At 43.8% G+C, this 26,578-nt stretch overlaps 1 protein-coding gene across 2 annotated transcripts in view; it reads left to right on the top strand.

Moving 5' to 3' along the window:
* The window catches only part of NOL6 (nucleolar protein 6), a 105,068-nt gene that overhangs the window by 15,968 nt on the left and 62,522 nt on the right, over positions 1-26,578 (top strand). For both annotated transcript variants that reach the window (XM_067464679.1, XM_067464678.1), the window contains exons 8-16: positions 2,936-3,056; positions 5,185-5,243; positions 5,853-5,954; positions 7,891-8,006; positions 9,367-9,544; positions 10,631-10,753; positions 12,977-13,125; positions 14,834-14,909; positions 19,745-19,885. In XM_067464679.1, the coding sequence (XP_067320780.1) occupies positions 2,936-3,056; positions 5,185-5,243; positions 5,853-5,954; positions 7,891-8,006; positions 9,367-9,544; positions 10,631-10,753; positions 12,977-13,125; positions 14,834-14,909; positions 19,745-19,885 (1,065 nt within the window). The remainder of the gene's footprint in view (positions 1-2,935; positions 3,057-5,184; positions 5,244-5,852; positions 5,955-7,890; positions 8,007-9,366; positions 9,545-10,630; positions 10,754-12,976; positions 13,126-14,833; positions 14,910-19,744; positions 19,886-26,578) is intronic.

Below are 26,578 nucleotides of genomic sequence, written 5' to 3'. Positions count from 1 at the left end.
GAGTCCTTGTAAGTAACACAGAATGAGGCTTCTTCATATTCATTCAAATGAGAGAGCAAAACATAAACCTTGAGTAAATAGCTATTCCACCATAGCAAAGAGCTGTTGTGACTCAGCTGGAACCACATAATGTCTCTGATGAGGATGATGGGACTCAGGTTCACAGTCTGGTTCAAAATGTCCCTGTTATAGACGTCCTTGTTATAGACAGTGAAGAAGTGCAGTTTCCCACAACAAGGAGTGAGTGCTGATACTGGAAATCGCCAGGTGCAGGTGCAGATTGACTCAGAGAAGGAAGATGGTTCTCAGCCTGATAATGATCAAGCAGGTTGACACTAACGAACAGACTGACCTTGACGAAATGGGAACCTTAGATCGAGCTGACTGTTTGGAATTGTTGGGGTTCAGCCTGAGTTTGAACTTGAACCTGATTCTCTGTTTGTTCCTCCTGATGCTAATGAAAGTATATTTACTGATGCTAGTGGAAATGTACCTTTTGATGCCAATGCTCCTGAAATTAGTGAGGAAGAAACTGCTGTAGGTTTGGAAAATGCCAATGTTCCTGAAATTAGTGAGGAAGGAACTTCTGTAGATTTGGAAAATGAAAGTACCAGTGTTCCTGAGAATGTTTCAGACCTTGAACTTTCCCTCCCTTCTGCACCTGTTAACTGTAATGACAACAGAAGGGGCCAAATTTGGGAAGACAGAAGTAAAACACTCAGTTTGCGTCGATCCTCCCGAATTCAAGAATTAAAAACATTGGCTTCAAAACAGAAGGGCGGTTCACGGAATCGATTCTTGAGTTTTAATTGCAATACACCAGGCTGATTGCCTCAGTTCAGGCATCGTTTCAGAATTGATGAAGACCTTGGCAGTTCTCCCGGTTCCCTGGCCATAGTTTGGGAAGATTTCTAGGATATCAAGTACGGTTAGTGGATTGCTAACAGATTCCAGTATTTCCCAGTGAGGCTTTTGGTTTTGCTTTGTCCATTTAAATTCATGTTTGCTGATTTTGCTGTGGCTTTTGACTTGCATTTTTCCTTTATTTTGTAACCATTTTTCTTCAATAAAAAAGGATTGTTTTTCACAGCCAAGTGTGGTGGAGAGTTATCTGAGGGCCTCGTTCCCTGCTCTGGATTGCAACAGGAATTCAGAGTTCGAAGGAGTGTGAGAATAGCTAACAAGAAGGAGGCCAGAGGCCAAAGAAATGCCTTCATGTTTTGCAAAGGGTATTAAGCAGTGTGTTTGAGACCAAACCTTTGTCAAAGCAACTTTTCGTTTAACCAAGAAGCTTGCCTTTGCTTGTCTGGATTATCTTACAGTTCTTGTGTTCATGTTTTCAGGACTTTGTTATGTTCTCTTGGGTTTTTGCTTTGCTGGTGCCTTTTTGGATTAATCTTCAAAGTGCTATTTTATATTGATCTTTTCATATTGATATTTTTGAACATTACATTTGCTTTTAAGAACTTTTTACCTTTTACTTTTAATAAACTATAAAGACTTCTGGCTGTGTACAGTTTGGTGTTTTTAGCAAGGTGAATCTACTCTGAGGTGCGACAAGAGCATCGCTGTTAGAGCATAGCAGCATTACAGCATATTGCTTCTCTTCATAGAATCATAGAATCAAAGAGTTGGAAGAGACCTCCTGGGCCATCCAGTCCAACCCCATTCTGCCAAGAAGCAGGAATATTGCATTCAAATCACCCCTGACAGATGGCCATCCAGCCTCTGCTTAAAAGCTTCCAAGGAAGGAGCCTCCACCACACTCCGGGGCAGAGAGTTCCACTGCTGAATGGCTCTCACAGTCAGGAAGTTCTTCCTCGTGTTCAGATGGAATCTCCTCTCTTGTAGTTTGAAGCCATTGTTCCGCGTCCTAGTCTCCAAGGAAGCAGAAAACAAGCTTGCTCCCTCCTCCTCCCTGTGGCTTCCTCTCACATATTTATACATGGCTATCATATCTCCTCTCAGCCTTCTCTTCTTCAGGCTAAACATGCCCAGTTCCCTAAGCCACTCCTCGTAGGGCTTGTTCTCCAGACCCTTGATCATTTTAGTCGCCCTCCTCTGGACACATTCCAGCTTGTCAATATCTCTCTTGAATTGTGGTGCCCAGAATTGGACACAATATTCCAGGTGTGGTCTAACCAAAGCGGAATAGAGGGGTAGCATTACTTCCTTAGATCTAGACACTAGGCTCCTCTTGATGCAGGCCAAAATCCCATTGGCGTTTTTTGCCACCACATCACATTGTTGGCTCATGTTTAACTTGTTGTCCACGAGGACTCCAAGATCTTTTTCACACGTACTGCTCTCAAGCCAGGCGTCACCCATTCTATATCTTTGCATTTCGTTTTTCCTGCCAAAGTGGAGTATCTTGCATTTGTCAGTGGTGAACTTCATTTTGTTAGTTTTGGCCCTTCATCTCTCTAATCTGTCAAGATCGTTTTGAATCCTGCTCCTGTTCTCTGGAGTATTGGCTCACCCTCCCAATTTGGTGTCGTCTGCAAACTTGATGATCCTGCCTTCTAGCCCTTCATCTACGTCTTTAATAAAGATGTTGAACAGGACTGGGCCCAGGACGGAACCCTGCGGCACTCCACTTGTCACTTCTTTCAACTTTCTTCCTCAGAGTAGTGTATTGCTTCTCCAAACTGTATTCTAAAATCCATAACGGGTGTGACCCAAACATGCTAGCTGACCTACATTACCAGCTGCACATAATAATTAGCATCATAAGGTTTTTCTTTAACACACACTTGATCCTGCTACAACTTACTGTAACATAGATCAGGCATGGGCTGGTAGGCTGTTAGGAATTGTGGGAGTTGAAGTCCAAAACACCTGAAGGGCCCAAGTTGGCCCATGCCTGCTGTCTAAGAGATGGAAATCCATTCTCAGTTAGATGCTTCTACCAATTCTGATGTACACTTCTTTCCAGGGCCTGGGGTGCTTCAATGGTTTCTTGGCCACCATGCTGGTGGGCTACCTCTTGGCCGGCAACAAGATCAACAAAGTTATGAGCGGCTACCAGGTGTTGCGGAACGCCCTCCAGTTCTTGGGTAAGTTCTTCATATTCAGACTTGGAGGCATAGAGATACTTCATGTTTGTAGAAGTTTCTGACTTTGGAGAGATCAAGGTTCCCAGATGGAGGGGCCATGTGTCCCCAGTGATGGTCTTTTGCTACTTCTGGCCTGCAAGGGAGATCAACTCACCTGATGAAGTTAGATTAGACTCCGTAACAAAATTGGAAAAATATCGATGTTTCTGGTTTGAAGCTGTTGTTTCCTGTGTGGTAGCCATAAGGAGAAAAATAAAATAATTATAATTTAAAATGAAAATAATGAGCAGTAAGGCTTACCTGTCCGTTCTTGAGGCTGGGAAGAACGGTGGAAGAGAAATTTAACAGATGACTTAGAAAACTTTCAGGCTGGCTCTATCTTAAGTCAATATTTGAAGAAGCCAAGGCTAAAGGCTGAAGGCTGAGGTAGGAAACTTGGCTCATGAGTTAAATTGATATTATTGATCCAAAAACTAACATCTAAAGGTCACGAAGTAGTAGCGCCACCTCCTGTCTGGTTGATGTAAATAGCAGGTAATTTCACACACCTTTTTAAATGATCAACTGAGGAAAATAATGTATTGTGAAAGTAATTACAGAAGAATTAATAAGGGAAATGCTTGCTTTGAATAAGTTAAAGATACATATATGAAGACATATGTATAAAGAGATATATATAAAGTTATGATTCATTCTAAAGATTATGTAATTCGTCTGGGAACGTGGCTGGTCAGCTGACGAAAAGGGAAGCAGTGGAAATTATAATATCTTGCCAACAATTGTTCTTGGCTGCGGTTCCTCGAGGACAAATTGATATTGATTAGATTGGGTAAATGTCAAGACCCATATGCGCATGTGTAAACCTGTGAATTTATGCTATAAATACTGGAGCAAATCTGACTTCCAACTTGTGTCAGATATTGTTTTCTGGACACCCTATCAAGCTTGATAGAATTAAAAAGCCTGGAATCAGTTGCCGTCTCCTTTCTCTTCCTTCCTGATTGTGCTCTAAATGATCTCGGGTAACGAATCTTCCGCAACACCTGTTTAATTGTGCAGTACTTACTTTGAAAGTAGTTGTTCTACTCCAGAAAGTTCATTTTTATGTCACAAACTAGGTTGATTTAGTTGAGACTCAATGATGAGATATTCATTGAAGAACTAGAGAAAATGTGTTGCAGGATGTCCTGCAAAAACAAAGTTTTGTCAGTTTAATAAACATTTTCCATGTGTTTGTGATAGAACCAATTAGGAAATTTATGTATTTATTTATTTACAGTGTTGTATTTCACCCTTCCCACCCCGCAGGGGACACAGGATATACATGGCAAACATTCAAGGTCATATACATGCAACATATATAGACAGGCACATAGAAGCTGTTTAACATTCCATCTTTTTCATGAGTGTATTCTGGCCACTAGGGGAGCTGTCACTTCACCATCCATTTGTGACACCACTGAAGTACTTCCTCATTCTTTGCATGCTTGCTGGAGATTTTATGGTGTCGTAAATTAGCCTCCCCGCATAAGTGTACCTAAATTTCCTACTTGACAGATACAACTGCCTTTTGGGCTGCAAAGGTCGACAGCAAACTAGACAAATGGCCAGAAGCTCACTCCTACCCTGGCTGGCTTCGAACTCATGACCTCTCGGTCAGTATTGATTTTAATGGAGCTGACTCTCAGCCAGCTGCGCCACAGTCCCGGTGCTGTGGAAATGGCACTTATAACCCATGAACATAGTATTATCCAACATTATCGGATCCAGAGTGTTCTATATTTCAGATTTTTTGGGATTAGGAAATACTTGCACACACATAATGAGCTATCTTGGAGGTGATACCCAATGTAAGCATGGCATTCATTTATACTTCATAGCATGAATTTTAAACTCATGTCCTGTGTGATTGATGTGTATTTTACAGAAATGTTTTGATGTGCATCTGTTATGGAGCTGCATTTTAATATGTGTGTTTTTAGAATTTTTATAGTATTTGTGTAAGGATAGGATTGCATTAAACCTAAGCCTTCTTCCTAATGAAAGGGTTAACAGTCTTAAAGTTGGCATGAGCTAGAACTGACGTGAATCTCAACAGCCATAAAAATGCATCTCTTTTCCTTCCTAGCTACCACAGACCTCACGACCTCTGGAGTCAACCTCTCAAAAAACATGGATGGCACCTTGGTAAGAGAAGAGAAAATCTCCCTTTGGTGCTTGCATTATTTGAATAAGACAGATCTGTTTGCTAAAATATTTATACTCTGCCCTGCATCAAAAAGAACTCAGGGTGGCTTACAAATAATGTTAAAACAGTAAACAGTTTGGAACAATAACTAAAGTTAAAGGTAAAGTCGTGTCCAACTCTGGGGGTTGGTGCTCATCTCCATTTATAAGCTGAAGAGCCGGCGTTGTCCGTAGATGCCTCCAAGGTCATGTGGCCAGCATGACTGCATGGAGCACCGTTATCTTCCCTCCGGAGCAGTACCTATTGATCTACTCACATCTGCATGTTTTTGAACTGCAAGGCTGGCAAAAGCTGGGGCTTACAGCAGGAGTTCACCCCGCTCTGCGGATTCGAACCGCTCCTGTTTGGAACAATAAAATAATTGAAATATTCTAAACATATTAAACGAAAATTGTGTTACATAGTGTAAACTAAAGTTTGAAGAAACTTACCCAAAGCTCCTGAACCCTTTATTTTTGAAATGGAATAGTGCCAAAAATCAGCAAAGAATTTTGAGCAGGTGTACAACTTCCTAAGTTCTTAACAGCTTTCCCTTTGTTTCCTTTCAGCCCTCTTTGTCGGACTTCCATGAAGCCTTCCAGGTGGTCTTTGTGGACCCATCCGGACGGGTGAACCTTTGTGCAGACATGACAGCCAGCACCTATAAGCAGGTAAGCAGGGGAATGGATTGCCTTAAGCTGTATTCGGAATCCAGGTCAGTCTTAGGTGGCTCTAACACCATCTGGTTTGTTTTCCTTGCAAACAGCTCCACTTCCGAAGCCAGAATGACTTGAGTCTGGATATTTGGCACTGTTTACATAAAACTGGGTTCCTGCTGTAAACCGCAACTTTTTAGGGTTAGGAATTACTTGCAGCATAGGAAGGGGCAAAGCATGGGAGAGTTTCTTTCTTAAAATAACAGATCTCAGCCTGCAAATCCACTTTTGAATTGTAGGGTCTTTGAAAAAGAAACAAACAAAGGAGAAGCCATTGAAATCCACAAGCATGTGGACAATTTCAACAGAGAAGCCATTGAAATCCACAAGCTTAACACCTCTCAACAGGGGATTTCCCCAGGCTCAGCCAGGCCTTCAAATGCTAATGAAGGTGGTCAGTTGAAACATTCACACCTAGCTCCAGCAGGGAAGAGCTCCTTGCCCCACCCCAGCCATTCCACAGATATATAAACCCATTGTCCTAATTCCAACAGACCTCACTACCTCTGAAGATGCTTGCCATAGATGCAGGTGAAACGCCAGGAGAAATGCCTCTAGAACATGGCCCTATAGCCCGAAAAAAACCCACAAGAACCTAAATAAAGGAATTGATTGCTGTCTGTTTATTAGCCTCATCTTTTTCAGGAAGCACATTCCTCTTAAGTAGCACTTCAGGCAAAAGGCATATTCTTCTCTTTTGGAATTGATAGTGGATGTATGTAGTAGAGTTGTGGGGGGCAAAAAGAATTATAAATGGTCCTCTGAAGTCACACAACTTGAATATACAGTATATACTAGCTTGGGGACCTGGCAGTGCCCAGGTTATTTGAGAAAGGCATTGTTTGTCTATGCTCCAAGTTCAGTCTAGATCCAATGTCAGCTGGGTTCAGTGGGTGCATGTGAACTACAACTCCCATATGCAAGTCCCATTGTCCATGGTCCATTCTCCTCCAAACTGCACCAGGATGTATAGTGGATCATGAGGGCTAGGTGTGCCAAGTTTGGTCTTGATCAGTCATTGGTGTGGGTCGTGATGGTCTTAAGAAGTGAGTGAAAACATTGCAAGTCTCATCATCTGTAGTCCATCATCCTTCAAAGTGCACCAAGATGTAAAGTGGGTCATGGGGGCTCTGCGTTCAAAGTTTGGTCTTTCTTGGTCATTGGATGAGGATCGCAGTGGTCTCAGGAAGTGAGTGAATGTACTGCAAGTCCATTATCCAAGTTCCATTCTCCTTAAAACTGCACTAGGATGTAGAGTGGGTCATGGGGGATCTGTGTGCCAAGTTTGGTTTTTCTCGGTCGTTGGATGAGGGTCGCAGTGGTCTCAGGAAGTGAATGAAGGTCCTGTAAGTCCCATCATCCATGATCCGTCCTCCAAACTGCACAAGGATGTAGAGTGGGTCATGGGGACGCTTTGTGCCAAGTTTGGTCTTGATAAGTCATTGGTGTGGGTTGTGATGGTCTCAAGAAGTGAGTGAAAACATTGCAAGTCCCAGCATTTGTGGTGCATCATCCTCCAAAGTGCACCAAGATGTAGAGTGGGTCATGGGGGCTCTGTGTGCCAAGTTTGATCTTGATCAGTCATTGGTGTGGGTCACAATGGTCTCAAGAAGTGAGTAAAAACATTGCAAGTCCCAGCATCTGTGGTCCATCATCCTCCAAAGTGCACAAAGATGGAGAGTGGGTCTTGGGGGCTCTTTGTGCCAAGTTTAGTCTTTATCGGTCATTGGATGAGGGTCGCAGTGATCTCAGTGAGACCATTTTGCTACACCACTGCATATCATGGGATTTGAGCATCCATGGATTTTGGCGTCTGCTGGCACTAAATCCCACCAAATATCATGGAATCTATGATCATCCCTATATGTGACACTGGTTTCTTGTCCCTTAGGTTCAGCTTGAAGCCAAACGTTCAATGGAGATTCTGGATGACAAAACCATGGACGGATTCCAGTTGGTGTTCATAACCCGCAAGCCTCTGATCCGGACCTTTGACCATGTGTTCCAGTATGTACTTTTCAGAGTATTGAAGGCATAGAAGTAGCTATTGTGTATGTGTGTGTTTATGTCTTCCAGTGACTTGTCAACTTACGGAGTTCCTATGAATTTCATAGACAAGAGATACTCCAGGGTAGTTTTGCCTATTCCTTCTACTGAAATAGAGTGAACATCAAGTGATATTCATTGGCCATCTTCCATGTCCATGCTCTAGTCTTGCTCTCTCCCTTTCCACCAATGTGGAATTGGGTTTGTGCTGCAGAATTTGACTCACTCTGCATTGGCTCTCTAACTCTCTGCCAAAGTAGATAGGAAAATGGCTAGAGGTCCACTCTAGGGAGAAGTTGGGAGCAAACCAAAGTGTGCTGGTGTGCATTTGTTATTGCCGCATTGCTCCACTTAAAGGATCCCCAATGCTTCCCAAATAGGAGAGGAAGGTTTTTGGGGTAGGGTGACAGAAAAACCCTGAGGACCCATAGAGCTTTCCATTCCTAGTCTAATGCATTGTTATTGTGTACCTTCTCAAAACATTTCTGACTTACAAAGAGTTGTTGTGGGGTTTTCCTGGTAAGACTGGTTCCAAAGAATTTTGACACTGCCTTTATTTGAGGCTGAGAGAATGTGACTTGCCCAAGGCCAATATGTGGGTTTCTGTTGTCACAACCACTACACCATATTGGTCTTCACATCCAAGTCAGACTAATGAAATTGCAAAAAAAAGGGAAGTCCAGACAGGAAACGATCAGGGCCATCCTGATGAAGGTTGCTGTCTAGTTTTCTCAGGCAGCAACCAGACAGGCTTTGGAGCTGCAAGGCTGTTTAGTACTAATCAAGGTGACCAATTGCAACATTCACTCTTTCTCCCATCCTAAACATCCCAGATATATAAACGCCACTTGCCTAGTTTCCAACAGACCTCACAACCTCTGAGGATGTCTGCCATCGATGCGAGTGAAATGTCAGGAGAGAATGCTTCTGGAACATGGCCATATAGCCCGGAAAACTCACAGCAACCCTGTGATTCCAGCCATGAAAGCCTTCAACAACGCATTGAAATTGTGTCCCGTTTGACAACGTTAATTCTTGTTTAATTGTACAGTCCTTTGTAAGCAGTTGTTCTACTCCCGAAATTTTGTTTTTGTGGCTGCCACAAACGATGTTGAATTGGTTGAGATTTGCAAATTGTGCTATCGCAGGGTGTCCCGCAAATACAATGTTTTGGCAGTTTAATAAACTTTTCCAATATTTTTTTTTGATAGAACCAATTAGGAAATGGCATTTATAACCCAGGAACCAAAATCGTGTTACATAGTGTTATGCCTGTTGCTTGCCCACTGAGTAACGACAGTGTTTCCTGTTTCTGCCTCAGTCTGAGGCACGTCTCCAAGCTGCAGGCAGCCTGCAAGAAGATGAAGCTTCTCAACGAACTGATGGACCACGGAGGGAACTACGTGGCGGCAACTCTGCCTTTCCTCCTCCGTTTGCTGGAACGAGGGCTGGGCCGACGGATCGTGCTGCTGACCCACACCTTGCCCCAGACGCCACCGGTAATGGAATAACAGATTTGACGGGGTCCCACTCCCCCTGAAGGCGCAGGTTCGCAGCTTGGGAGTGATCCTGGACTCATCGCTGAGCCTGGAACCCCAGGTCTCGGCGGTGCTCAGGGGAGCTTTTGCGCAATTAAAACTTTTGCGCCAGCTGCGCCTGTACCTTGGGAAGTCTGACTTGGCCATGGTGGTCCACACTCTGGTTATATCCCGTATAGATTACTGCAACGCTCTCTACATGGGGTTGCTTCTGAAGACTGCCCAGAAGCTTCAACTAGTCCAACATGCGGCAGCCAGATTACTAACAGGAGCGGGGTACAGGGAGCATACTACTCCTCTGCTGCGTTAGCTCCACTGGCTGCCAATTAGCTTCCAAGCACAATTCAAAGTGCTGGTGCTGACCTATAAATCCCTAAATGACTCCGGCCCAGTTTACCTGTCCGAACGGATTCTCCCCTATGAACCATCAAGGTTGTTAAGATCTTCTGGAGGGGCCCTGCTCTCGGTCCCACCACCTTCGCAATCGCGTCTGGTGGGGATGAGGGACAGGGCCTTCTCAGTGGTGGCCCGTCGGCTCTGGAACTCTCTCCCCTTCCCTCCTGAGTTTCAGAAAGCTGGTAAAATCTTGGCTTTGGAATATAGTATTCTCAGAATGATGATCGAGTCAGTAACTGCTGACCACACTGACGGATGGTGATGAATTTGTGATTTACCTTGACGACTTGGCTTTATGTAATTATTTAATCTGTATTTTAATGTATCTTAATGTGTTAACGTATTATGATGTTATTATGTTTTAGCTTATTTGTGTATCAATTTCCTGTTGTTAGCCGGCCTGAGTCCCTCTTCGGAGGTTGAGAAGACCGGGTTATAAAAGCTCTAAATAAATAATAATAAATAAATAAATTCTTGCTATTAGTGTCATCCTATAGAGCAGGTATGGGCGAACTTCAGCCCTCCAGGTGTTGAACATCAACTCCCATAATTCCTAACATCCTACAAAACACCTGGAGAGCTGAAGTATAGAGGGCAAGGATCATGAGGCGATGGCTCAGGTGGCTTTGTTTCCCTTGTCTTTCTTTGCAGTGGTCCATCAACGCAGATCCGCCAAAGCACAGAGACGCCGGGTCCCTGTCGTTTGGGCTTTTGCTGAGCCTTGATTTTGCGACCAGCATCTTGGAGAGAGGGCCTGAAGCGGACAGACCTGAGGTGAGGCTGATCCAATGTCCTGGTGCTCAATGTCAACCTCGAACATTCATTCATTCATTATTTATTTATTTACAGCTTTTATATTCCGCCCTTCTCACCCCGCAGGGGACTCAGGGCAGATTACAGTGTACACATATATGGCAAACATTCAATGCCAAACATATACAGACATAGACAGAGGCTATTTAACTTTTTCTGGCCGCCAGGGGAGCTGTCGCTTTCATTGTCCATCTGCGACGCTGATGAAGCACCTCCGCATTCCCGCATGCTTCCCCGCTGGAATGCTTTGCTGGAGTCTTCTTTATGGCCTCATAAATCAGTTAATTTAGCCTCCCTACACTTTAAGGTGGTACCTTATTTTCCTACTTGACAGATGCAACCGTCTTTTGGGTTGCAAAGGTCAACAACAGGCTACACACAATTGGTTGGAAACCCACTCCAACCTGGGCTGGCTTCGAACTCATGACCTTTTTGGTCAGAGTGATCTTAATGCAGCTGACACTCAGCCTGCTGTGCCACAATCCCTGTGTTCCCACTAGCAATCTCTAGGAAATACATCTACCCTGTATAATTAATGCAGTCCAACACTACTGGTTAAAACAGGCATGGGCAAACTTTGGCCCTCCAGGTGTTTTGGACTTCAACTCCTACAATTCCTAACAGCCTACCAGGAGTGGGAGGTGAAGTCCAAAACACCTGGAGGGCCGAAGTTTGCCCATGCCTAGGCTAAAGTATGGCTCCATGCTATGGAATCCTGGGAATTGTAGTTTCACAAGGTGTTGAGGCTTCTCTGATGAAGAGGGCACCAAAATACAACATCCAGGAGCTAATGCATAGCAAGAACGTATCTCTTTCTGTGGATGGTTTCCGAGAGATCTCCGCTAACTTGCGGGGTCCCAAAGCAGAATAGAGGGGTAGCATTACTTCCTTAGATCTAGGAGCATAGTGTCTAGATCTAAGGAAGTAATGCTACCCCTCTATTCTGCTTTGGTTAGACCACATCTGGAATATTGTGTCCAATTCTGGGCACCACAATTCAAGAGAGATATTGACAAGCTGGAAAGTGTCCAGAGGAGGGCGACTAAAATGATCAAGGGTCTGGAGAACAAGCCCTATGAGGAGCGGCTTAGGGAACTGGGCATGTTTAGCCTGAAGAAGAGAAGGCTGAGAGGAGATATGATAGCCATGTATAAATATGTGAGAGGAAGCCACAGGGAGGAGGGAGCAAGCTTGTTTTCTGCTTCCTTGGAGACTAGGACACGGAACAATGGCTTCAAACTACAAGAAAGGAGATTCCATCTGAACATTAGGAAGAACTTCCTGACTGTGAGAGCCGTTCAGCAGTGGAACTCTCTGCCCCGGAGTGTGGTGGAGGCTCCTTCCTTGGAAGCTTTTAAACAGAGGCTGGATGGCCATCTGTCAGGGGTGATTTGAATGCAATATTCCTGCTTCTTGGCAGGGGGTTGGACTGGATGGCCCATGAGGTCTCTTCCAACTCTTTGATTCTATGATTCTATGATTCTTTCTCCTCTATTATTTAACATCTATATGCGACCGCTTGCCCGACTGGTGCGGAGCTTTGGGCTTGAGTGCCACCAGTAAGCTGATGACACTCAGCTCATTCTGAGGATGGAGGGCCGGCCGGACTCTGTACCCGAAAATTTCCATCAGTGCCTTGAGGCCGTGACTGGATGTTTGCGTGCCAGCAGGTTGAGGGTGAACCCAGCGAAGACGGAGATCCAAATATATATACACGCAAAGCACATATACACAGACTGGGCCACAGCAATGCGTGGCAGGGGATGGCTAGTAAAAGAGTAAATTAATAAATAAGTTTGACTTGAGTATAAGCCAAGGGGGCCTTTTTCAGCCTTAAAAAAGGGCTGAAAAACTCAGCTTATCCTCAAGAATATAAGGTATATCCCAATGGCCAAGGTCTCCAATGACATCAGAGAATGAAACAAAGAAGAGCTCACTAAAAAATGGAGATTGGCCTTTGGGCATTTGAAAAAGAAGACAAAAATAGATTTTGAAAAGCCAAATGGGAGCTTTATTAGGATAGAGTTTTATTAGATACTAGTTCCATGTAGTGTGATATTGGAAGTCTTGGGTGTGGTTCGCGGGTGGGAATAGGAATGGGGGTGGTAGGATGGGGAAAATTATAATTGCATTTGGATGGTTGAATTTCTCTACTTGACCGTCCTCTGATGGCTCTTTCTGCAGGCAATGGAGTTCCGGCAGTTTTGGGGGCAGCGCTCAGAGCTGCGGCGTTTCCAAGACGGGGCCATCTGCGAAGCCGTTCTGTGGGATGCGCCAAATGTGAGCCAGAAACGCCTCATTCCGGAGCAGATCATTTGCCACCTCTTACAGTTGTGAGTAGCATAATGGCAGCTCTTTTTTGTGCTCATGGGAAGAATAGAAGTGGGAATGATCCATCATTGATGGAAGAAGGAACATGGTTGCAATCCAACATGTTATGGAGCTTGAGTTACACTAAACCATCATGGAATCACAGAACTGGACATGACTGCAAAAGCTAGCAGTTTCCAACATTTTTTGGGCTCAATATGTGGATACAGCATATCTATATCTATATCTATATCTATCTATCTATGTTTAATGATTGCCATCTGGCACAGGATGTATTTTGTGGCATAATGTAAAATCATGCATAGTTCACCTTTGATCAGTCCACACATAGTCTTGCCAGAGAAAGTAAACATGCCACACAGATAATCAATAAAGAACAAGTAGGAACAACATACGTATCATCATGTGAACAGTTGCATTAAGTCACATAATGTCCTTTTAGAGAGATTTAAAATAATAATAATAATAATAATAATAATGGGTTGTTGTAGGTTCTAGAGGCATTTTTTCCTGACGTTTTGCCTGCATCTATAGCAAGCATCCTCAGAGGCAGTGAGGTCTGTTGGAACTAGGAAAAAGGGTTTATATATCTGTGGAATGACCAGGGTGAGACAAAGGACTCTTGTCTGCTGCAGCTAGGTGTGAATGTTTCAACTGACCACCTTGATTAGCATATAATGGCCTGACAGTGCCTAGAGCAAACTTTTGTTGAGAGGTGATTAGATGTCCTTGTTTGTTTCCTCTCTGTTGTTGTGCTGTTGTAATTTTAGAGTTTTTTAATACTGGTAGCCAGATTTTGTTCATTTTCATGGTTTCTTCCTTTCTGTTGAAATTGTCCACATGCTTGTGGCTTCTCTGTGTAGCCTGACATGGTGGTTGTGAGAGTGGTCCAGCATTTCTGTATTCTCAGATAATATGCTGTGTCCAGGTTGGTTCATCGGGGGCTCTGCTATGGCTGACCTCTCTGGTTGAAGGAGTCTGCAGTGCCTTTCATGTTCCTTGATTCGTGTTTGGCCAATGCTGCTGCGTTTGGTGGTCCCTATGTAGACTTGTCCATAGCTGCATGGCATACAGTAGACTCCTGCAGAAGTGAGAGGATCCCCCTTGTCCTTTGCTGAATGGAGCATTTGGTGGATTTTCTGTAGGTGGTTTGTATGTTGTTTTTCCTCATCAGCTTCCCTCTGCGGTCAGTGGTTCCCTTGATGTATGGCAAGAAACACTTTTCCTCTGGGTGGATCATCATCTTTACTCTTCTGATGTCTGAGGTGGAGTATCCATTGGCCTGTAGATACTACAGGCCAATGGAGACTCCACCTCAGACATCAGAAGAGCTGCAAGACCAAGAACAAGCCACGAGAGTAAAGATAATGATCCACCCAGAGGAAAATAAAAAACCAAATAAAAACATTTTCCTAGTTTCCGACAGACCTCACAACCTCTGAGGATGCCTGCCATAGATGCAGGTGGAACATCAGGAGCCAATGCTTCTGGAACATGGCCAAGCAGCCTGGAAAACTCACATCAACCCAGTAATTCTGGCCATGAAGGCCTTCAGCAATACACTAAGGCTTCATTGGGCACTGTGTCACACTTTTCTTGACAAGTTAAAAAGAGTAAAAGAAAATGGGAGAGGAAGGAAGCCAATCATAATTAAGGATATTTGTTCCTGTTTTGTAATTTCTCTCAATTTGTTTTTTTCTGTCCCTGCAGACACATGGACATTCCGGATTCTTCCATCTGCTACACAGGAGCCCTGCTAGAGTCTGTGATCAAAATGGGACGAGAGGTAAGACCTTCCTGCCTTCCTCTTTCCTCCCACTTTTTCAGATTCCTGAATTAATTAATTGACAAATTCGACAATCATTTTGGAATTTGTTTTAATGCTGATTTGCAAAAAATGCTCATATTTTGAGTGATCATAGAATCAAAGAGTTGGAAGAGACCTCCTGGGCCATCCAGTCCAACCCCATTCTGCCAAGAAGCAGGAATATTGCATTCAAATCACCCCTGACAGATGGCCATCCAGCCTCTGTTTAAAAGCTTCCAAAGAAGGAGCCTCCACCACACTCCGGGGCAGAGAGTTCCACTGCTGAACGGCTCTCACAGTCAGGAAGTTCTTCCTCATGTTCAGATGGAATCTCCTCTCTTGTAGTTTGAAGCCATTGTCCCATTGCATCCTAATCTCCAGGGAAGCAGAAAACAAGCTTGCTCCCTTCTCCATGTGGCTTAATGCTTTTAGATTTTTTTTAAAAAAGTCATTCCACAATATTATCAATCCTTACATAGACAGACTCAAATTATGCCCATGCTTGAAACCAGAAATGGTTTGACTTTTTGTTTCCATTTTTTTTAAAAACCCTGTATTTGCATATACAGGTATAATGAAATATTTTGGAGATGAGACCCAGATCTAAATGCTTTGGAAAATCATAACCTCTCTCTTTAATAAGAAATTCAATGTGCAGATTTGATAAATGTGGATTCAATAATGATGTGTGGGAATGGAGTTAATAATTTTGGAGTCAGCAGTGTAATATTAAGGCCTGCAATGACTTACTACCTGCTTGTTGGACTGTAATAAAAAGTTGCTAATAAGAACCGAAAAGTAAACTCTGTTAAGTATTGGGACAGTGATAACAGAAATGTTTACAATGTTAAGAAGGATGTCAACATAAGATCAACGCTAATCAAGAAGATTAACATCTGGCCAGGAAACTCAGATGGATCCAGGATGGAAAATGTCTATCATTAATTTACAACTTTGGGACAACATCAGCAGACGATTCCTATAAAAGACTCAATCTAATAATGCTCAAAGTGTGGCAGACCTGAGGAGTTTGTTCCACCCGCAATGCAGATAGTGTATCATTGAGTGGCAGATCTGCAAGGGAGCAGTCTGGGCACCACAATTCAAGAGAGATAATTGACACTAAGCTGGAATGTGTCCAGAGGAAGGTGACTAAAATGATCAAGGGTCTGGAGAACAAGCCCTATGAGGAGCGGCTTAAGGAGCTGAGCATGTTTAGCCTGAAGAAGAGAAGGCTGAGAGGAGATATGATAGCCATGTATAAATATGTGAGAGGAAGCCACAGGGAGGAGGAGGGAGCCAGCTTGTTTTCTGCTTCCTTGGAGACTAGGACGCAGAACAATGGCTTCAAACTACAGGAGAGGAGATTCCATCTCAACGCGAGGAAGAAGTTCCTGACTGTGAGAGCTGTTCAGCAGTGGAACTCTCTGCCATGGAGTGTGGTGGAGGCTCCTTCTTTGGAAGCTTTTAAACAGAGGCTGGATGGCCATCTGTCAGGGGTGATTTGAATGCAACATTCCTGCTTCTTGGGAGGGGGTTGGACTGGATGGCCCAGGAGGTCTCTTCCAACTCTTTGATTCTATGATTCTATGGTCACTTTGGGGCTCTTTTCTCAAAGGAAAAGGAAGAAGTGCTTCTGGAGTCTTATATTTTGTGCAGGGAGTCAGGTTCTGCTGTATGGAAAACAAAGATCTGGTCCTTGGCATTGTTCTTAGGGAAAGAAATTTTGGCATTGTGAAGTTATGGCATTATGGAAGTTTTGGAACTGTGCGTTGACAGGCTGCAGGAAAGCAGGGTCTGGCCTAACAGCTGCTTCTCCAAGGAGGGAAAATATTTGGGTGCATGAGGAGTTGTGGGAGTTGAAGTCCAAAACAACTGGAGGGAGGGCCCAAGTTGGCCCATGTCTGGCCTGGATTATAATCCAATTTTTGCTGGTGCAAAGCTATTGAGAATAATGGACGAGGCTGGTCTAGAGGTGGCGCCCTTCACCCACGATTTGTTTTGCTTTGCATCTGTTTTGCTCTTTTTCTAGGAGCCTCTCCCTTGGCTTCTATTCCTGGAAGCACATGGAACATGCATCGGATGATTTCTGTCCCTTCCACTAGCCTTTCGCTTTGTCTGATGACACATCTGTATAGAAAGCAGAGCCTTTTCTTCCTCTGACACCTGTCAGATAGGAGATTTATGTTTCAGGCTGTTCTCTTGTGTTAGTCAGACAAAAATGTCTTAATCTTCTAACTGATTGACACTTGTTTATTTGTCAGCTGGGGAAAATTGCAGATGCATGCTGTGTATTGTTATTTTTTATTTAAAAGATAGATCCTGGTAGTCTGCTTGGCTTTGCAAAATTATCTTTTGTTATGATTAAAAATACTTTACTTACATACTTAGGTGATCCCTCGTTCTCTTAGTATGATGGCCCTCCAAGTACTGTGTCTTGGTGGTGGATACGTAGGTGACCGTGGAGCCCCCTATTCTTGATCCACATGTTCTCCCGCAGTGAGGATATCAGTTTCCAGGTGGAAGGCGGTCCCGGTACCTTCTTCCTCTTGATACGTTTCTCTCTACCACCCTCCATTCGTGCCTCTTTGGATTCCGCAGCACTGCTGGTCACAGCTGACCTCCATTTAGAGTGCTCAAGGGCCAAGGCTTCCCAGCTCTTAGTGTCAATGCCAGTTTTTAAGGTTGGCTTTAAGCCCATCTTTCAATCTCTTTTGCTGTCCACCAATGTTACATTTTCCATTCTTGAGTTGAGAGCAGAGTAACTGCTTTGGGAGACGGCGATCGGGCATCTGGACAATGTGGCATTCAGTCCAGCGGAGTTGATGATGCAGGAGCATCGCTTCAATGCTGATGGTCTTTGCTTCTTCCAGCACGCTGACATTTGTCCGCTGACTTCCCAAGAGATTTGCAGGATTTTCAGGAGTCAACTGTGATGGAATCATTCCAGGAGTTGCATGTGACGTCTGTAGACTGTCCACGTTTCGCAGGCATATAGCAGGGTTGGGAGGACAATAGCTTTATAAACAATCAGCAGTCAGTGGAGCTGACATAACAGAGGGGTGATATGTTCCCTGTATGACGCTCCGGTGAGTAGACTAGCTGCCGCTCGTTGGACTAATTGAAGTTTCCGAACAGTCTTCAAAGGCAACCCCACATAGAGCGTGTTGCAATAGTCTATTCGGGATGTAACAAGAGTGTCGACCACCGTGGCCAAGTCAGACTTCCCAAGGTACAGGCGCAGCTGGCGCACAGGTTTTAATTGTGCAAAAGCTCCCCTGGCCACCGCCGAGACCTGGGCTTCCAGGCTCAGCGATGAGTCCAGGATCACTTCCAAGCTGCGAACCTGCGTCTTCAGGGGGAGTGTAATCCCGTCGAACACTTAGGCATGAAAAAAAAATGAAATGCACATATATAGGACATCTGGCTTGGAAACAGTCCAAGTGGAAGGACTCTAGGAAGCTTTATTTATTATTTATTTATTTACAACATTTCCAAGCTGCCCTTCTCACCCCGAAGGGGACTCAGAGTGGCTTACAAGATAGATAGATATATATATATATATATATATATATATATACACACACACACACACACACACACACACATACATACATACACACACACATACATACATACACACACACATACATACACACACACACACACAATATATTATATTATTAGCATAGTACAATATCAGTATTATATATTACTATATTGCACTATACCATTATATTGTAATATTCTTAGTAATATTACATGTAATATAAATATATAATTATAATATTGTATTAATATTACTAGTATTATATTGTATTGTATTATAATATAAATATTATATGTATATACAATTATTATATTATGTTATTAGTAAAACACAGTATTATGGCCATCCAACCTCATAAACATTAGCAGGTTCATGGAGAAATAAGGCTATAGTATCATCAAACTCCTCAATGGCCATCCAGTTCAACCCCCTTCTGTCCTCGGCTTACAAGATATATATATATACATACAATATATTATATTATTAGCATAGTACAATATCAGTATTTTATATTACTACATTGCACTATACCATTGTATTGTAATATTATTAGTAATATTACATGTAATATAAATATATAATTATAATATTGTATTATTATTACTAGTATTGTATTACATTATACCATTATATGTATACACAATATTATTAGTAAAGATATTTTTGCCTCATTCCTGCCATTTTACCTCCTGAGGAATACTCCCACCCACCATTCTTGCCTCCTCATTTCCTTCAGGGAGGAAGGCAACCCACATTGCAATTTGGATATTTGTTATATAAAAAACAACATCTTGACCAACATCAAAGCCCCTGTTTAGTAGGCTACAAGTTGAACATGTGCCAACAGTGTGATGCAGCAGCTAAGAAAGCCAATGTGATTCTAGGCACATCAATAGTGTCAAAAATGAACTAAATCCTAGTCCCGCTCCATTCTGCTTTGGTCAGATCTCACCTGGAATAATAACCCTGTGTCCAGTTTTGGGCAAAGCAATTCAAGACATGAATATTGGCCAGTCCAGAGGAAGTCAACCAAAATGATCAAACATTTGGAAACTATAAATCCCCCTGAGTAAGCTGAGGATGTTTAGCTTGGAGAAAAGAAGGTTGAGAGAAGAGATGAAAGCTAACTTTCCTTGGAGAGCTCCCTGTTCTCTAGGTCCATCTATGCTTGGTCCTGAAATTGGGACTGTTTAGAGTTGTGTGATGCTCCACTGCTGGATTCCTTCATGTTCTCACCTTTTATGGTTGTCTTTCTCTTCTGCAGCCTTCTGGAACTGGCGAGGAGGCCATGGTGAACCTCATCCGCTCCTACGATGACTTGAGCCGCAAACTGTGGAATCTGGAGGGGCTTCCGCTCACGGTGACGTCGGTCCAGGGGGCCCACCCGGCACTGCGATACACAGACGTGAGTGACAGAAATGCAGGTGGAGTGGAGATGGAGACTGGTCACTTGGGGTCAAATGAAGATGCCATCTTGGAACACATGTGGGAGAAGCCATGTTTAATAATCTAGAGTCGCAGACCTTATTTAAGTCTCATGGCCCACCAGTGGGCCACGGCTCATAGGTTGGGAACCACCTAGGAAGTCAAGCAAAATGGAGAAAAGTCTGGAAACTACGAATCCCTCTGAGGGAGATGGAGATGTTTAGCTTGGAGAAAAGAAGACTTAGAGAAGAGGACATGAGAGCCAAGTTTATTTATTTATTTGTTTATGGCATTTATATGCTGCCCTTCTCACCCCGAAGGGGACTCAGAGCGGCTTACAGCATATATATCAGGGGTCCCCAAACTACGGCCCGCGGGCCACTTCCGGCCCGCCAAGGGCCCTGATCCGGCCCGCGGAGGAGGAGCGCCCCCCCCCCCCCCACACAGTGCCCCTCCTTTGGCTGGCTCACGCTATCTGTTAGGCCCGATGGACAGCGTGAGCCAGCCAAGGGAGGCTGCTCCGCATGGTAGACCACGCATGGTAGACCACGCAAGTAGACCACGCGGAGCAGCCTCCCTTGGCAGGCTCACGTTGTCCATCGGGCCTGATGGAAAGCCTGAGCCAGCCAAGGGAGGCTGCTCTGCGTGGTCTACTTGCGTGTAAAGCACCTCGCGAGGTGCTTTACTCGCAAGTAAGCCGCGCGGGCCTGCTCCTCCCTTGGCAGGCTCGCGCTGTGCATCGGGCCTGAGCCAGGCAAGGGAGCCTGAGCCAGCCAAGGGAGGCTGCTCCGCGTGGTCTACTTGCGCGTAAAGCACCTCGCGAGGCGCTTTACACGCAAGTAGACCACGCGGAGCAGCCTCCCTTACTCGCAAGTAAGCCGCGCGGGCCTGCTCCTTCCTTGGCAGGCTCACGCTGTCCATCGGGCCTGATGGACAGCCTGAGCCAGCCAAGGGAGGAGCAGGCCCGCGCGGCTTACTTGCGTGTAAAGCACCTCGTGAGGTGCTTTACTCGCAAGTAAGCCGCGTGGGCCTGCTCCTCCCTTGGCAGGCTCACGCTGTCCAAGGGAGGCTGCCCTGGTGCTCCATGCAGTCATGCTGGCCACATGACCTTGGAGGTGTATATGGACAACGCTGGCTCTTCGACTTAGAAATCCAGATGAGTACCACACCCCAGAGTCAGACACGACTGGACTTCATGTCAGAGGAAAACCTTTAACCAGGAAAATCTTGGAAGATCCAGGGTGGGAGAAAGAACTCTTGTCTGTTGGAGGTAGGTATGAATGTTTCAATTGGCCATCTTGATTGCCATTTCATAGCCTGACAGTTTTTAGGGAGAATCCTTTGTTGAGAGGTGATTAGCTGGCCCTGATTGTTTCTTGTCTGGAGTTCCCCTGTGATTGAGCGTTGTTCTTTATTTACAGTTATAATTTTAGATTTTGTTCAGACTAGAAATAGGAAGATTTCCCATTCTCTGCTCCTGGAATTACTGCCTAAAGAGGGCTAGGAAGAACCCCCTCTAAGGGTCCTTCCACACAGCAAAATAAGATATGTGCAATGTGCATAGGAATTTTTTAATTGAGTTTTTTAAAAAAACTATAGTCCGGCCCTCCATCGGTCTGAGGGACAGTAAACTGGCCCCCGGTTTAAAAAGTTTGGGGACCCCTGATATATATACATACAATACAATGTGATTCTAGTAGTAATTATCTATCTATATATAAATGCTCTGTGCATAATTAGTACCTTAAAAACAAAAGAACCAATGAACGAAATCACACCAAATTTGGTAACAAAATGTCTCACAACACAAGGAGTGACCACCACTAAAAAAAAATTAAGATTTGTCATTTGGGAGTTGTAGTTGTGGGATTTATAGTTCACCTACAATCAAAGAGCATTCTGAACTCCATCAACGATGGAATTGAACCAAACTTGGCACACAGAACTCCCATGACCATCAGAAAATATTGGAAAGGTTTGGTGAGCATTGACCTTGAGTTTGGGAGTTGTAGTTCACCAACATCCAGAGAGCACTGTGCAGTCAAACAATGATGGATCTGGACCAAACTTGGCACAAGCACTCAATACTCCCAAATATGAACACTGGTGGAGTTGGGGGGAAATAGACCTTGACATTTGGGAGTTGTAATCACTGGGATTCACAGTTCACCTACAATCAAAGAGCATTCTGAACCTCACGAACGACACAATTGGGGCAAACTTCCCACACAGAACCCTCATGACCAACAGAAAATACTTCAGGCCATCCAATCCAACTCCCTTCATCAGGGAAAGAAAATGTCATCAAAGTTGTCCTGACAAAAAGCCATCCAGCCATAGATAGATAGATAGATAGATAGATAGATAGATAGACAGACAGACAGACAGACAGACAGACAGATATTATTAACACACACACAGATATAGTATCATAGATCTGAAAGGGACCCTTAAGAAGGACAATATCTTGCATGTTCCAGGGTGGGCAAACCAGACAATCTCCACATCAACACTGACAAAGTAACAGCAAGAAATACTGTTTACCCAGAAGCAGAAAGGAATTACGTATATTAGAAACCAACAATTTCTCATTACTTTATTTTCCAGATCAACAGTCTGGGCCACAGCAACGTGTGGCAGGGGACAGCTAGTAGTAATATATAATACTGATAATACAATATCAGTACTACTATATTGTACTATACCATTATATTGTAATATTATTAGTAATATTACATGTAATTTAAAACATATAATTATATATTATTATTATTAGTATTATATTGTATTACATTATAATGTATTATAAATTAATATTATAAACTTTAAACGTTATATTATATTATTAGCATAGCACAGGAGACAAGATGGAACTGTCCCCTGCCTCCCCCCCCCCCTTCACTCTGGCCCAGAGCAGAAGTTGGTACTGGGGGGAGGGGTCCCCAACTGATGACATATGTTTACATATTTGAAAGTAGCTCACACTGTAGAGGAAAAGAGATTAGGGAAAAGGGATTTGCCTAAATATTGGGAATAACCTCCTGATGGTTCAGCAACGGAACACACGTCTACCTGGGAGTCCGGAGGAGTTTCCTCTGGATCAGTATTTCTCAACCTGGGGGTCGGGACCCCTGGAGGGGTCGCGAGAGGGTGTCTGAGGGGTCACTGAAGACCATCAGAAAACACAGTATTTTCTCTTGGTCACCTGGGTTACGTGTGGAAAGTTATGTCCAATTCTATTGTTGGTGTGGTTCAGAATGCTCTTTGATTGTAGGTGAACTATAAATCCCAGCAACTACAACTCCCAAATGCCAAGGTCTATTTTCCCCAAACTCTTTTTGTGCTCATATTTGGGCATATTGAGGATTCGTACCAAGTTTGGTCCAGATCCCTCATTGTTTGAGTCCACAGTGCGCTCTGGATGTAGGTGAACTACAGCTCCCAAATTCAAGGTCAATATCCACCAGTCCCATCCAGTGTTTTCTGTTGGTCATGGGAGTTCTGTGTTCCATGTTTGGTTCAATTCCATTTCACATTTGGGCATATTGCATATTTGTGCTAAATTTGGTCCTGATCCAACATTGGTTGAGTCCACAGATGTAGATGAACTACAACTCCCAAACTCAAGATCCATGCCCACCAAACCCTGCTAGTGTTTTCTGATGGTCATGGGTGTCCTGTGTGCCAAGATTGGTTCAGTTCCATCATTGATGGAGATCAGAATGTTTTTTTATTGTAGATGAACTATAAATCCCAGTAAGTACAACTCTCAAATGATAAAACCAGTCCCTTTCTCCAACCCCACTAGTATTCCAATTTGGGCATATTGGGTATTTGTGCCAAACTTAGTCCAGTGAATGAAAATACATTCTGTATATCGGATATTTACATTACGATTCATAACAGTGGCAAAATTACAGTTATGAAGTAGCAGCGAAAATAATTTTATGGTTGGGGGTCACCACAACATGAGGAACTGTATCAAGGGGTCGCGGCATTAGGAAGGTTGAGAACCACTGCGTATGTTTAAGCAGAGGCTGGATGGCCATCTGTCAGGAGGGCTTGGATTGTGTCTTCCTGCCTGGCAGGACTTACAACCCTTGGGGTCTTTCCCAACTCAAAGATTATTTGATCCCTGTAGTTGAAGTTGCCAGGAATTCCACATGCCAGCACTGTTTTCGGCACTGAGTTGTTCCAATGCAAGCCCTATGAGGAGCGGCTTAGGGAACTGGGCATGTTTAGCCTGAAGAAGAGAAGGCTGAGAGGAGATATGATAGCCATGTATCAATATGTGAGAGGAAGCCACAGGGAGGAGGGAGCAAGCTTGTTTTCTGTTTCCTTGGAGACTAGGACGCAATGGAACAATGGCTTCAAACTACAAGAGAGGAGATTCCATCTGAACATTAGGAAGAACTTCCTGACTGTGAGAGCCGTTCAGCAGTGGAACTCTCTGCCCCGGAGTGTGGTGGAGGCTCCTTCTTTGGAAGCTTTTAAGCAGAGGCTGGATGGCCATCTGTCAGGGGTGATTTGAATGCAATATTCCTGCTTCTTGGCAGAATGGGGTTGGACTGGATGGCCCATGAGGTCTCTTCCAACTCTTTGATTCTATGATTCTATGATTCTATGATTCAATGCGTTCTCTTCTGCAACCTGGATTTGTTTGGGTCTCCAGCCAGGGCAGGACTAAGCCAACTTTCACACTCCCTCCAGGTGTTTTGGACTTCAGCTCCCACAATTCCTAACAGCCTATTGGCTGTTAGGAATTGTGGGAGTTGAAGTCCAAAACACCTGGAGGGAGGGCCAAAGTTTGCCCGTGCCTGGGCCAGGATTTCCCACGCCCAAGGTGAGAATCCTTTTCCCTGCAAACAAACCTGTAGGGACAGGTTCCTTGAAATGAACCACGATGCAAAACGAACAAGACATGAACTGACTATTTTTAGCTGTTTCAAACCTGCTGTTTCTTGCCTTTTTACGTGTTTGCAAACAGAACAGATTGGCCCTAAATTTGGAAAACATCTCCAGACAAGTATTTTGAATTCATAATAATCCATTCCCTCCACCCCTCATAATGCTTTTCTTTCAATCATTTCAGAGGCGACTTGAGAAACTTCAAGTCGCTTCTGGTGTGAGAGAATTAGCAGAGACGTTGCCTAGGGGATGTCTGGATGTGTTACCATCCTGTGAGAGGCTTCCTCGTGTTAGGCATGTGCAATCCATGGTTCTAAAGTACTTGCAAAACTAAACTTCTGCTGGTGAAAACTAGGCAGCGCTGGTGCTTTGCTTCTACGGTGTTGTTCATTCGTTCAGTCATTTCCAACTCTTCGTGACTTCATGGACCAGCCCACGCCAGAGCTCCCTGTCGGCCGTCACCACCCCCAGCTCCTTCATGGTCAATCCAGTCACTTCAAGTAGGAGCGTGCTACATATTTTACTTCTGTAGATATCACAGCGTCATGTCGTATCAAGAGAAATGCAATACAGTTAAACATAACAAGCTACTGGGACAGTTTGCATAAACGTGTGCATATACACACATATCATCATCATATTTATTTAACATTCCAGCGTCATGAGGGTATTCTGGCCACCAGGGGAGCTGTCGCTTCACCATCCATTTGTGACACTGATGGAGTACTTCCCCATTCTTTTACATGCTTGCTGGAGATTTTATGGCATCATAAATGAGTTAAATTAGCCTCCCTGCATAAGCGGTACCTAAATTTCCTACTTGACAGATGTAACTGTCTTTCGGGCTGCAAAGGTCGACAGCAAGCTGCACAAATGGTCGGAAGCTCACTCCGTCCTGGGCTGGCTTCGAACTCATGACTTTTCAGTCAGTAGTGATCTTAATGCAGCTGACTCCCAGCCAGCTGCACCACAGTCCTGAAAATATAGGAGCTGTTGTTGTTCATTCGTTCAATCATTTCCAACTCTTCATGACTTCATGGACCAGCCCATGCCAGATCTCCCTGTCGGCCGTCACCACCCCCAGCTCCTTCAAGGTCAATCCAGTCACTTCAAGTAGGAGCGTGCTACATATTTTACTTCTGTAGATATCACAGCGTCATGTCGTATCAAGAGAAATGCAATACAGTTAAACATAACAAGCTACTGGGACAGTTTGCATAAATGTGTGCATATACACACATATCATCATCATATGAATGTCTAGAGAACAACTATTCTAATAATCTAATGACCCAAGTTGGAGAAAATATTTTACTGTTTCTGTTGTTTGAACATCGAGATCCCAAGATTACAGAACCCCATATTGTGGCAATACCTTTATTCAACAGCACATAATCGAACATAATATTTTCTCCATCAGGTGGAGATGTTGAAAAGTAGCATAATGACTTTGGAGTCAGATATCCACCTATTGATTTCAGATTTTTTTTGTCATCAGGAGTGACTCCTGGTGTGAGAGAATTGGCGGTCTGCAAGGATTTCAGATAATTTATTTATTTATTTATTTATTTATTACTGCGCTTGTATATCGCCGTTGCTCAGCCAAAATTGGCGACTCAACGCGGTTTACAACTCTACAAACAATCAACAATATTCAGTATAAAAAGCATAAAAACAACATACAATACATAGTATTGGGCCACCAATACAATCAATCCAATGCATCTCTTAACTAGAATCGTAGTCCAATTTCATCGTCCATGAT

This window comes from Anolis sagrei, chromosome 2 (assembly GCF_037176765.1).
Source record: "Anolis sagrei isolate rAnoSag1 chromosome 2, rAnoSag1.mat, whole genome shotgun sequence".
Lineage (NCBI taxonomy): Eukaryota > Metazoa > Chordata > Lepidosauria > Squamata > Dactyloidae > Anolis > Anolis sagrei.
The sequence above is the reverse complement of the archived record's forward strand: the minus strand, read 5'-3'. Positions and strand labels throughout refer to the sequence as shown.